The sequence below is a fragment of the Quercus suber genome, unplaced genomic scaffold (assembly GCF_002906115.3).
Source record: "Quercus suber isolate HL8 unplaced genomic scaffold, Cork oak 2.0 scaffold_299, whole genome shotgun sequence".
In the NCBI taxonomy this organism is placed as follows: domain Eukaryota; kingdom Viridiplantae; phylum Streptophyta; class Magnoliopsida; order Fagales; family Fagaceae; genus Quercus; species Quercus suber.
The window spans coordinates 825546-839094 of NW_027069755.1; the positions used below are offsets into that span (position 1 = coordinate 825546).

Sequence of the window (13549 nt, forward strand, 5' to 3'; positions counted from 1 at the left end):
TAAATTTTGCGAAACCCTCAGAGAGAGAGAGAGAGAGAGAGAGAGAGAGAGAGAGAGAGAGAGAGATAAGTGCTTTGTGGCACCGATAAGTTTTCAACAACGAAAACATTTCATTGTTATTAGGGCTCTCTCAGACTTAGCTAGTGGAGGTTCTACTGACTCAAATGAGACTCACACTTATCATTGTGGTCAATATGCTAAACTCTCAATGACAAAATTATTTTGATAATTTTTTTAAAAAGGACTAGGTTGTTCATTTTTGGTAAAATCGATCAATTGTGCTTAATTGTTTTTAGTTTTCTATTGGTAATTTTTGTTATTGTGGAAATTTTTTGGGATGTTTATTTCTTTTTTTTTAGATGGGTCTAAATATAATAATAATTTTATGAAACAAAACTGCATAGACACTTTAGTTGGGGTAGTTATACTCATGTTGGACACAATCATTTGACACTTCTGCACATGTGGATCTAATGAAAATGCCTAAAAAATATATAACCTAGGGTAGTAGCCTTGATTGATGACTATTTCATACTAGATCTGTAGTTTCAATTCAAATGTTTATTGAAAATTTTAAAACTGTCAAAAAATTTTGTATTGGATTTTTTGCATAACTTGCTAATTATATAATCACCCTATTTCCAACCTTAGACACCACAATAAACACACAACTATGATTAAGTTGCAGATGTCGCATAAGAACAATTAGAGAGCACATAAGGTTATACATCTTCGGTTTTATAGTATATATTGATGATGCATAGAAAATCAATAAACTGAATGCTTCGGGCTTCAATGGGCTTGAGATTTCTTGGAAGGCCTGAAAAGAAAGAAGTACAATATCAAAGGTGACCATGGTGAATTGGCCAAAAACCCTCCGATGCTTAAGTTAGTTTTCTCTCTTGACCCCAAAAAAAAAAAAACCAAAAAAAAAAAAAAAGGAATATAGATCTTACTGTGAGTTGATTATTTTTTGGAAATACCCCTGGAATATTTGGTTATTATCAGATAGTTTATGATGAATGTATTCTTTGACATTTCTTTTGCTATATAGAGTTTGGTATTTTTAAATTGGTAAAATTTCTAGGACCACAACCAACCTTACACCCATTTTAACAACTATTCAATGTGGCTAACTGGGAAAGGCAAAAAAAAAAAAAAAATATGGTGAGTTCATGTGAAAGTAATAGACAATCGATCACTATCTGCCACATAGAATAGTTATGAAAATATAGGCAGAATTGGTTTGTCCTAGAATAACTCAATACAAAAACAAACAAAAAGAATATAGATCTTACTTTGAATTGATTTTTTTGGGGAAATACCCCTGGAATATTTGTTATTATCAAATAATTTATGATGAATGTATTCTTTGACATTTCTTTTGCTATATAGAGTTTGGTATTTTTAAATTGGTAAAATTTCTAGGACCACAACCAACTTTACACCCATTTTAACAACTATTCAATGTGGCTAACTGGGAAAGACGGAAAAAAAAATGGTGAGTTCATGTGAAAGTAATAGACAATCGGTCACTATCTGCCACATAGAATAGTTATGAAAATATAGCGAAATTGGTTTGTCTTAGAATAACTCAATACAAAAACAAAAATTTCAAGACTTTCCTGCAAATGATGAAAACATTCAAATCAGCTTCACCAATTTTAAATTTCCGNGTGGTTCCCTTATTTTTTCTCACATTTGACGTTCTACATCAGATTGTGTATTCCATATTCATATGTTGGACAGTTTTTTTTTTTTCCCATGGTGGTTCCACTTACTTTTTTTTCTCACATTTAACAGTTTCATACTCACATTGTGCGGTTCTAATATCATATATGACTGTTCTTTTATCACATTGAGTGGTTCCCTTACTTTTTTCTCACACTTGACGGTTTCATCCTCACATTTGCAGTTCTAACATCCACATGTGATAGTTCTTTTCTCACATTTGGTAATTTGCTTACTTTTTTCTCATATTTAATGGTTCCATTTTCACACTGTGCAATTCTAACATCACATGTGACAGTTTTTTTTCACATTTGTGGTTCCCTTACTTTTTTTTCTCACATTTGACGGTTTCATCCTCACATTGTGCGGGTTCCAATATCACATATGACAATTCTTTGTCATGTTGAGTGGTTTCCTTACTTTTTTTTTTCATACTTGACGTTCCATCCTCACATTGTGCAATTTTAATATTACATATGACAGTTCTTTTATTACATTGGGTAGTTCCCTTACTTTTTTCTCACACCTGACAGTTTCATCCTCACATTGTGCAGTTCTAACATCACATGTGACAATTCTTTTCTTACATTGGTGGTTCTCTTACTTTTTTCTCACATTTGATGATTCCATCATCAAATTGTGCAGTTCCAACATCGCATGTGACATTTTTTGTCACATTTGGTGGTTCCTTTATTTTTTTCACATTTGACGGTTTCATCTTCACATTATGCAGTTCTCATATTACATGTGACAATTCTTTTTTCACATTGGGTGGTTCCTTTATTGTTTTCTCACACTTAATGGTTCCATCTTCACATTTTACAGTTCCAACATCACATGTGACAATTCTTTTCTCGCATTTGACCATAATTTTACAATTAATCTTATCATTAAGGTCACTTTTTTACTTACTAATAACCGCTCATCACAATAGTAATTTTTTAAAGTTATTAAAAAATTTAAATCTAAAATCGAAAGCCAAAAAAGAAAAAAAGCATCCCATGAAATTAGCTCAACCACAATAATTACTCTTGCTCACAAAAAAAAAAAAAAAAAAAAAAAAAAATCAGCTGGAATTATCTTGGTTTCTTCCACAAATATTTAAATATCCTAATTAACTTCCTACGTATCTCCCTTGGTAGTTTCCATCACATTCTGGGGCATACCTCCTTATAAAATAACATAGTTGAGGTCATTTTCTTGATGATTATATATGATGGTGAACCAAAAATTAGACTATCTCCAATTCGTCCATAGTGTTGTTCAAGACCATAAAGGTCATCCAAGTGCAAGAAGGTCATCCAACATGGAGTCACCTGGATGACCGCCAAACACTTAGAAATTTTTTGAGTAAATCTATATCCAAAAGTTTATGATTCGAACCACGTTCTGCTATTTTGAAGTAAGAGCAAAATTCTTATTCATCGCTCTAACTTCTCACTAAGTTCTTAACTTCTGATGGCAGTTGTAGAAGTTAAGTTTGAACCTTCTAACTTCCATCTACGTTAAGGAAGTTATTAAACAAGTAACCATTCCAAAACTCACTATAAAAGCACTCAACCATATGAAATCAAAGTAAGTTTTTCACCACTTATAGAGTTTGAATTCTTGAGTGGGGGGGGGGGGTGTTTTGTTTGGTTGGGGGAGCGATTAATTAGTTAAATAGGTAGAAAACAAGAAGGCGGAGCTTTGGAATTATTTGGAGCGCAAACCAGAGATATTTCTTAGGCCCATCTTGCCAAGGACAAGCTTGGGAATTGCAGGAGGGTTGTCAAGCCCCATGCTTCGGCTGAATTCATTAGCAAGCTCCACAAGCCTATGCTTGTCTCTGCCCACTTTCTTATTGGAATTGTAATAACCAAGCCAGGCCTGGTATGCTGTTTCCTTGTTCTTCATCTCCACTTGGGATAGTGCTCGTTCAACCTGTTTCATCAAATGCATTAGAAAAATGTTTGTGGGAATCTATACTACAAAATAGTTTAAAAAGTGTTTTGAAGAAAAATAATCAAGACATATTAGTAAATTGAGCCATTTAAATTTATCTAGTACTCCAACTACCAAATAGAAATTAAATTTACTAAGTCACCATCACTCAATTTCCAACTCATGTTCTCTACCTCACCACTTTCTGCTTTAGTTTTTCTTTCCTCTCTTTCCTCTCTCTCTCTCTCTCCAACAACTAAGCCTTCTTTTTTTGTCTTTTTTTTTTTTAATTTTTATTTTTTAATAAGTAATAAGCTTTATTGATATAAAAAAAAAAGGACACCCTAGCACACAGGGAGTGTATAGGGGGTCAACAATCAAGAATAAAAATTACAAGAATCAAGAAAAACAAGAAGAGAAGAGAATGATTGGTTTCACAAAACAGACAACCAATCGAATAAAGTTCTAAAGAAAAAAAACTTGTCACATCATCAATTGACATGTTCTTTTTTACTACTTATACTGGAATTAATTTAACATTTTCATTTCAGCTACACTAATTTTATAAACATATTGCTTCTTAGCAGTCTAATAAAATTCTCTCTTCAACATAATAGGTACCTATAATGACACTATTTTTTATGTGCTTCACTTCATCCAGCCTACTATTATCATATCATCTTCAATCTCTTCATCCTTATGAATTATTAATCCAAGATACTCAATATTTATTCACACAACTTCATCTCTACGTTTTTGCTCCTTAGGATTACAACTTATTTTTTATTACAACTTATTTTTGATGTCATGGAACCTCACCAAGGCAGGCTCTTTAGGATTATAACTACACTACATATGTTTTTAAATATTAAAAAAAAAAAAAAAAAAGATTAAAAGAGTCTGTCGTGTGTGCTGACATATAGTAGAAAGAAAAACTCGAAGATAGAGAGAGACCAAGAGAGAAGAAAATCTTTGCAAGCTTACCTTTTTCTTTGTGTCTGGATCAATCAAATGTACTGAAGCCTTCGATATTGGCAAATCCTTGATAGTAGATAAAAAAAATTCCTCCCAAGGTGCTAGTAACAATATTCCTTGCCCTTCTTTACCTTTACGCCCAGTTCTACCAAGTCTATGTATATACTGTTCTCTGTCAGAAGGCAAACCCACCTATAATTGCATCCAATAAAACAAAAAAGATGGTGAAATTGATAACTGAACAAAGTGTACTGAATATTCAAAACGTTTGAATATTGGAAAAAAAAAAAAAGAAAGAGGCTAAATTCAATTTGAGTAAATAAACTAGTCTTGCCTAAAAATCAAAGCAGGGACTCAGAAATGCAAGGTAAAAAGGGTTTATAAGAAGTGACAAATTGACATTAAACTTTGCTGTCTATGATTTGTGCATAGAATTCATCTCAATAGCAAAAGGCAAGTGAATACTCCAAAAATTGCCACAGCTATAAATGATTTGCACTAAGTTCAAGTCCACATGACCAGAAACTAACAATCCATTACCTGTATGACGAGGGTAACATCTGGATAATCTACTCCACGTGCAGATACATCAGATGTCACAAGGATAAGACCCTTTGACTTCCTGAATTCATCAGATATCCTGGTTCTGTAACTCTGTGGCTTTCTAGAATGGATCTCTCTGACATTCAAGTTCAGCTCCCCAAGAAGGTCAGCAACCAACCGTGTGACCATGGCAGTTGTGCAGAATACAAGAACCTGCACAAACCAAATGCTAAATAACATATTTTGGACAACCATGAAATTGGTTTCAAACAAAAACTATTGGCATCAGAGACAGTTCAAGAAAACAATGCAGATACTGACACCGAAAACCTGAGGTCCGAATTGAATAAAATACTCGTGACAACCTTGACAGATGTTCAACAATGTTTGTGAGCCTCCTCAGAAACATCTTGACAATAACTACTCAAATAAAGAGTCTATGGTGTAGGCTTGTAGATTACAATGCATACCTTATAGTCGACATCATCTGCAATATGGTCTTTTAGAAGAACATACAGTAGGGAAAAATGCTTGTCTAAAGGAGCCACTAAATGCATCTGTCTGACCTGAAATGATCCAGCATTTAAAGAATTGAGAAATAAACAAATTCATTAAATTTACAGAATCAACTAAGAAACAGAGTTGGATAAAGGATTACCTGTGAATGCGTCTCCTCAGTGCCTTCTTGAACTGTATTGATAAATTCATGATCTCTTTTCAAAGCAATGTGACTGATTTGACGGACCTTCATACCAAAAAGCAAGTTAGCAATTTGTATTGTTATTTTACATGAAATATCAGCACAGACTAATAATTGTAATAGAAACCTCTTCAGGAACTGTGGCAGAAAACAAAAGCGTCTGTCGATGTTTAGGAACAGCAGCAATGATCTTCTCAATGTCTTTACGAAATCCCATGTCTAGTAAATGATCAGCTTCATCAAGTACAAGGACTCTCACACCCATCAGCCTAGTTGCAAAACCTGCGGTATTCTCAATATGATCTCTGAGCCTTCCAGGTGTAGCAACAAGAATCTGTAAGTTATGAATGTGGGAACTATAAAAACAAGTCCAATTAACTATTTTGAGACAATGATATTAACCTGTATTAATAAGCTTTGCAATAGTATATATTTAACAGATACTCAGTGAGGACCTAGTATTAATTTTTCTGGTAGCTTGCGATCAAGTAAAAAACAAGAGGATAGAGTCAAAATAACCTAAAATCCAATCTACTAGCATACTTTACCACTCCCACTCTGTACCCATCCCATGACATACTAACATTCCATCAATGTTTGGCCTAGTGAATATCATAAGAGTCCATAAATGACAGTCCTTTGGCAAATAATAAAAACACTCACCTGGCAAGGGTTTGCTTGCATGCGTTTCTGTTCGAGAGCAAGTCTTGTTCCTCCTATTACAACTTGAACACCAATAGAAGGATGATACTTCAACAGGATATTGGCCTCTGCAGCAGCTTGGCTTGCAAGCTCTCGAGTTGGGCATATTACAAGCACAAGAATAGGGGGCCACTTTTGGTCACGACCAATGGGAGGTGACTTTACAACAACCTCGATTGATGGAAGCTGAAAGAAAGAACTTAGAATAGTGAGTGAAAACTCACTCAAACAACGCTAAGTGTGCATGTAAACTCCCTTGAACCTATAGTTCTGGATGCCATCAGACAAAATAAAGTCAAAATTCAGAGAATTTCTGTTCTTTGGAGATTTTAATACAGCTACATACAAACAAATTGATTGCAGACTCATTGGATGGCTAGAAAACCTTTTACCATGCTTAGACTTTCAAACTGAAAAGACAAATTTTAATTTTATCTTAAAAACCAATATTAAAAATTTCAACTCAAATGTAATTCCTTATAATTTCAAGTATACCATTTATTCTTTTCTTATTTTACATTATTCTTAAGAAAGAAGACTTTGATGGCTTATCACCAAGAAAAAAAAAAGGGAAAGGACAACTTTGATGATATTCACAATGCAAATACATGGATAAGTCATCCAGACTTTAGAAGTAGAATAATGTGTTCTGCTTTTAGATGGGAGTTCTGCCTTGATTAACAGGCCAACATGCATCCGTGCAGACACAAAATTAGGGAACTTACCAAAAATGCTACAGTTTTTCCAGTGCCTGTTCTAGCCTTGGCCAGAACGTCCTTGCCTAGAAAACAAAATCATCTAGAGTAAGCACCCTTGTATGGAAATGCAAGACAATAAAATCAACAGATTCACAAATGATGATACTATAAAAAATGCAAGGCACCATGTTTATGATCATTTGAGGAGTGCATAATAGAGCTGATGGTTGGTAGCACCCTAAGGGGCACAGTTGAAAACAAACCTTTCAGTATTACTGGAAGAGTTGCCTCTTGCACCACGGTCATTTTCTCATACCCAGCATCTTTGATTCCTTTTAATGACAATGGAGATACTGAAAATTGATCAAATCTGCAGGCATTCACAGAAGTAAGATGTTAACAAATGCTGTAGCAATAAAGAGGTAGTGAGCTTGGCCATGGAGCTGAAAGATTATTAGCCAGTGGTGATAATAGTTTGCATGGATGATGAAAACAGTAAAGAGTTCAGAGCAAAACAAGATTAAAGAATTGTGGACAGCAACCTGAAAAATTCATGTAGGAAACTTTTAATAGGAGAGAAATCTTGAATTGCATGAGGGAAATTTTGAGCAAGAGCAAGAAAGCCAACAAAAATAAGTTGAATTTGCTTATTATAGGAAAAGAAATTGACAAAACAGCTACTATTTAGTATATTGCTGTGCCTATTACATCTCAGCCAATGTGTATTCTTCTACAAGAAGCAAAAATTGAAGAAAAGGAAGACAGCATGATGAAAGAACAGATAAAAGTGATGGAGAATAATGTTCCAATGCTTCAACATTTGCATCAAGCTAAGGGTGTGTCACTTACAATGATGATTCCCATTATTGATTTTGAAATTTCGGACAAGTTTAATGCTCCCACTAGAGAGAAGGAAATTCCACTGTCATCATGGTTTCAAATGTGATGAAACACTTCCATGCACTTTTGGCAGGAACACATTAGCAGAAATCTCACAGGGCTCGAGTTATTTCTTGTCTATATTTATAATATAGAGCCGTGAGGTGGTTGTGAGAACATGCTCATGTAGAAAATTTTAACCGTGTAGAACAACCAACGTGTTGATTGCAAAAAGGGAATATAGTACATAAATATGTTTAGACATATGCACTATATAATGCTACAGTTATTTATTTATTTTTTTTGATAAGCTGCGATAGTTGCTACAGTTACTACGTTATCCTCAATTATGCAGAAAAACACAACCTATGTAAACCGTATAACACAAAATGTTGTGTGGCCTCGAATGTGTGAGTTGTATTTCCTTACTTTGGTACACCTAGACATTACCAAAACATAGCCACAACAAATGCTAACAGAGAAAAAAACAAAAACTAAATAAAAAAGTGAAAACAAGTTCAATTAAAGCATAGACTAGAGGAAACCAATAATAGAAATTGCACTTTTAAATCATACCGAGTTTCGCTTAAATAAGATTGAGTGTCAGACTTTGAGGATGAAGGCCTTGGTAACACCCTTGCACTCACTTCATCATCTAATCCAAACATAGAGCTTGCGCTCTTCTTCAACAATTCATCATCATCTTGACTATCACTATCTTCCTCACTAAGCAAATCCCCTATAGTAGGCAATAACTTCTCTCCATTCTCATCATTCATCCAACTTGGTTCCTTTATCGAATCCTGCTTCGTCGAATTATTCACGCCTTTTCTTAACCCTTGGGCACCTCTATTTACATTTCTACTTCGCACATTCACATCATCACCATCATCCATCCATCGCAGTGGCTTTATCGAATCCTTCACGCCTTTCCTTAAACCATCACTACCTCTATTTCTCACATACCCCTTATCCACCTCTCTTCTCCCCATCACATTCCTATTTCTCTCATACCCTTTATCCATCTCTCTCCCACCTTTCCTTCCCATCTCATTCCCACTTCTCCACGACACACCTTCCCCCTCACCCTCATTGTCTTCCAATGCACTCCCAAACCGCCCACTCACCCTCGAATTCCAATTCGACTCATCAAACGACCTCCTCCTCTTGTTGTTGTTGTTCATCATTGAAATTGACTCCCTACCACCCTTACCATTCCGGTCTCTCGTTCTATTTCTAACTCCTTTTACATCGGAGGCTTCGTCTTCGCTAGTGAGTTGGCCTCGGAACGAGTCGGTCCTCAAATCACTAACCCAATCACTGAGTTCAGCCTCATCTTCAATCAAGCTCTTAGATGACGATGATGCCCTTCGAGCCTCCTTTCCCAAGTGCCGAGTGGAGAATCTTCGAACACCCAATTCTTCATTTTCATTGCGAAGTAGATGGAGAGCACGACCACCAGAGTATCTAAGCCTCAATGGGAATACGCGAGACAAAACGGGTATGACCCGATGAGAGGGTTGAACCCAAGCTCCGGGTTTCATAGTCAGAGGGAAACGGGTGACCGGAAGAGTGGGCTTGAGGAGACGGAGCTGTGGGAAGAGCTTAACGGGCATTATACTACCTCGATTCTCCGGTTTCCAGTTTGTGGCTGCCGGATAAGAAGTTGAAGAAGAGTCAGTGTTTTAGGGTTTTGAAAACGAAATAAGAGGCTGGGAAACGAACAGACAGACAGGGTTTAAGATTACATTTCTTTGCCAAAATATGAAAGCCACTTAGCCAGGATAGGGAAACGCCCACCAACACCAACACGTGGTCGTTTATTTGGGTCACTATTCTCTCTCTTATTTATTTATTTATTATTATTTTTTTAACAAAGTTAGGCTACAATTCTCCAAAAAAAGAAGAAGGTGAAAACACATTGGTTCTTACATTTTAAGATAATAGTCAATTTGGTTTTTACATTTTAGTAGCAATCAATTTGGTCTTGTTATTTTCAACTTGTAGTCAAATTGGTTCTTGTCGTCAACTAATTAATGGAAAATGCTTGCATAGCTAACAGATTGTATAGTTGGTGTAAACACCGCATTTTGTATCTTTTACGACTCGGGCCCCCGTTCCCTAATAATGTTGAAATTCTAAAGCCCAAGGTTGGTTTAGGCCCCGATTAGATTGAAATTGACTTAAGGAAAATGTTTTAGGAAAAATATAACTTTTTTATGAATGAAATAAGCTATTTTTGGGAAATAAATACCACAGAAACACTAGGGCATTCGTACGCATACACACGTATGCTCAAGCTTTGCATATGCATGCTTTATGCATATGTACGCATACGGGCATGCGTACGCATGTTAGGGTTCTAGAAATTGTGAAAGACAAGTTTTTTGCATTAAAGTTTGGGTTTCAAAATGAATTTCACATTGTCTGGAAGCTGTTCCAAACCCCCATTTTCGAACTATAAAAGGCCATACATAGTAGCTTTTCAAAACACAGAAAATCATAAGGGAAAATATAAGATTTGCTAGAAATAGTGAATCAAAAAGTGAGTTTTTTACGAAAAATTCTCAAGTCAATATTTTTTTGATTGGGGGCTCTTCTGGCCTTGATCTTGGAGTTTTAAGATTACTAATCACTTCCTTATTTGATTGTGAATAGATTGACTGAGGGGAACGGTCAAAATCAAGCCAAGAAGCCTTTGTTTTGGAGGTAAAGGTTCTAGCTCTTCTTGCCTCATTTTCATTGCTTAATTCTGTTTTTCTCTTGTTTGTTTGCTTAGTATGTGTTTTAATATGTCTGTTTAGTTTAGCTTTACATTGTTTCTCTATAATAATATGATAGGTTGCTAAATTTTGTTTCTGTTCTATTCTACATTCTTGTTTTTCTGGGTTAGGGTTTAGGGTGTGTATGCATACGCATGCTTACTGCATGCACACACAAACTCGAAGTATGCATACGCATACAACTGGGCTAAGTACGAGTGCCCTATGAATGTGCATGCATACTCATGCCTAGAAACCCTAATCTAAACCTTTTCGCCTCTGTTTCTTTATTTTATTTATACCTTATGCTTCTGCCTTATCTTGTTTCATGCTCTTGAGTTTCTGCCTCCATGTTTTGTTTGATGTTTGTTCTTCACATGCTAGATTAGAGTTTCTCTCTAATGTTTTCTTTGATTTGCTATGAACATGCATATAACATGATCATGCATTAATGCATAAGTGCTATGATGCAGAAAGGTAAGTGAGGTAAGTCATGCATTCACATGGACATGCATTTGGGTTTACCTTGATAATAAGTATGAACATGCTTATTTGATAGCATGCCTATGTTCCTATCTTTATGATATATGCTCGTTTGTTTACTGCCTTGGATATGGTTTGATATGAGTTATATGATAGATGCATACTAGGTTTGAGATGTGATATGTATGATAGATGTATGTTAGGGTTTGGGGATGAAAATGTCATGTTGATTGCAAGATGTATACTAGTGTGTGCGTGTGAGTCTAGAATGATAATATTGAATGTGCCTTTAATAGGATTAAGACGTAAGACACAATGAGTGGAAGCTGACCCATGCGTTGCGTGGGGTTGGGTGCCTAACACATTCCCATCCCCATACCTAAACTCTAGACATGTACTTTGGTAGTAGATCAGTCCTTCCATGAAGGGCACTATATATATTGTTCATAGACCTAATCTAGGTGGCGACTCTATCTTTTCTCTACCTTGGTCCACTCAGGTAAGGTGTACTCCCCTCCTTACAGTTGCACCTATAGTGGTGACTCCTTTGGGGATAGAGAGTTTGATTCCAATGTGTCTTATTTCTTAATCTTAATAAAGGCTTGTTCAATTTTTGTTTGCACACACTTCACTTGGTTCTTTTGTCCCTTTACTCCGGTTGGTGATAAGTGGGAAGATGAGTGCGCTCCATTTAGGCCAAAGTCTTCTGAAGTTCATCCCACCAACTCACAATTCTTTACTTGAAATCAGTAATACAATAGTAATAAAATTGTAAAATTGTAACAACCATAAATAATTTTCAGTCGTTAAAATACGCAAAATAAAATCAATTAAGATAAGGTTACTTACCTCCAAAAGCCATACCAAAAGGAACTTCTTCCTAACACTTCTTCTAAAATCCTTAGATATCACCTAAAATAATTTTACAGGTACCATTTACTCAATAATCAATAATTTAAGAACTTATAATGGTACCCGGCCAGAAAAGAAATTACTAAAAAAGAACTAATAATTTCTCATTATTAACTCACAAAAAATCCACATATTCATAATATATAATTTCCTTTACTTTCCTGCCACCTGCCACCTTTAGCTCACTTTTGAGATAAGGACAAAACTAAATACATGACTGTATCATCTCTATCAAAGCACCTAGGCTTTTACGGATACACAATTTTTTTTTTAAAACTTGTCAGATCTCAACTCCAATAATTCGGTACTATTCCTTAAATAAAGGGCTGTGCAGAAACTTGTCTCACGAAGTCTAAAAATCTGCAAATTCCATCTCCGTCCAATGCAGCAAAAGGCATAAATAAAGATTTAAGTTACTGAACATAGAAGCATTTGCGGTAATAGCATCTAGTTTACTGAAAATAAATCCAAACTTTTCTTCGTTTGCATCATTAAAACTCTTGAATAATTAAATAATTTCACTAATGGCCAAAATACCCACATAAAAAATACTCTAATTCTAAATAAAACTTAGATTTGACAAGAAATAAATTCTTAAGCTCTTATCTCAATCGTGCAGTCAAACATTCTCTAATGGAGTAATTTGGGTAGTCTCCACTCTCAAAATATCTCCCCATATACGTTGACATAATAAGCTTATATATAGCTAGGGTTTCAACCTTATTTTCTAAAAACCCCTTTGAAATATTAATTATAAAATTGACCCCATAAACAAATTTACTTAAATAACCTTCCTTTTAATCCTTTTTTTTTTTCCGGGTATTACAACCCTAGTTAGTCTATGCTTGTGGTCCTAATTGCTTTGCTTGAGAGCATGCAGTGGGACGTGACACAAACGTCATGGGCTACCCTTTTCTTGACGGTACATGAGCGGTTAGTCTTTTTTCATTCTTGTCTTGTCTTTTCTTTTCTTGCTTCTCCCTACACTTGCCCTCACACTATCTTCTTTTCATCATTTTGGCTAATCAAATCCATCTAAGTCAATGTTATCATCATGTTCAGCACCTTGCAAAATTATTTTTTCATAGACATTTTCTTCATTATTATCAACATTTACTTTTTTTTTTTTGGTTTTTTTATTCTAATAATTTATTCTTTATATTTTTTTCTTGACATTCTAGCTTTTTAGACTCATAATAATAATAACAAAATAATATATTTTCATTTAATACAATATTAAT

At 35.0% G+C, this 13549-nt stretch overlaps 1 protein-coding gene across 1 annotated transcript; it reads right to left on the reverse strand.

The window, feature by feature from the left end:
• Nucleotides 1-3359: 3359 nt before the first annotated feature.
• On the reverse strand, nucleotides 3360-9912 carry LOC112030142 (DEAD-box ATP-dependent RNA helicase 31). The gene is made up of 10 exons (XM_024062828.2): nucleotides 8728-9912; nucleotides 7536-7642; nucleotides 7300-7355; nucleotides 6536-6760; nucleotides 6000-6206; nucleotides 5831-5917; nucleotides 5643-5738; nucleotides 5170-5385; nucleotides 4639-4821; nucleotides 3360-3654 (listed from the first exon to the last, which is right to left on the reverse strand). The coding sequence occupies exons 1-10, from the start codon at nucleotides 9765-9767 to the stop codon at nucleotides 3427-3429; spliced, it is 2445 nt and encodes an 814-aa protein (XP_023918596.1). The 5' UTR covers nucleotides 9768-9912; the 3' UTR covers nucleotides 3360-3426.
• Nucleotides 9913-13549: the final 3637 nt, after the last annotated feature.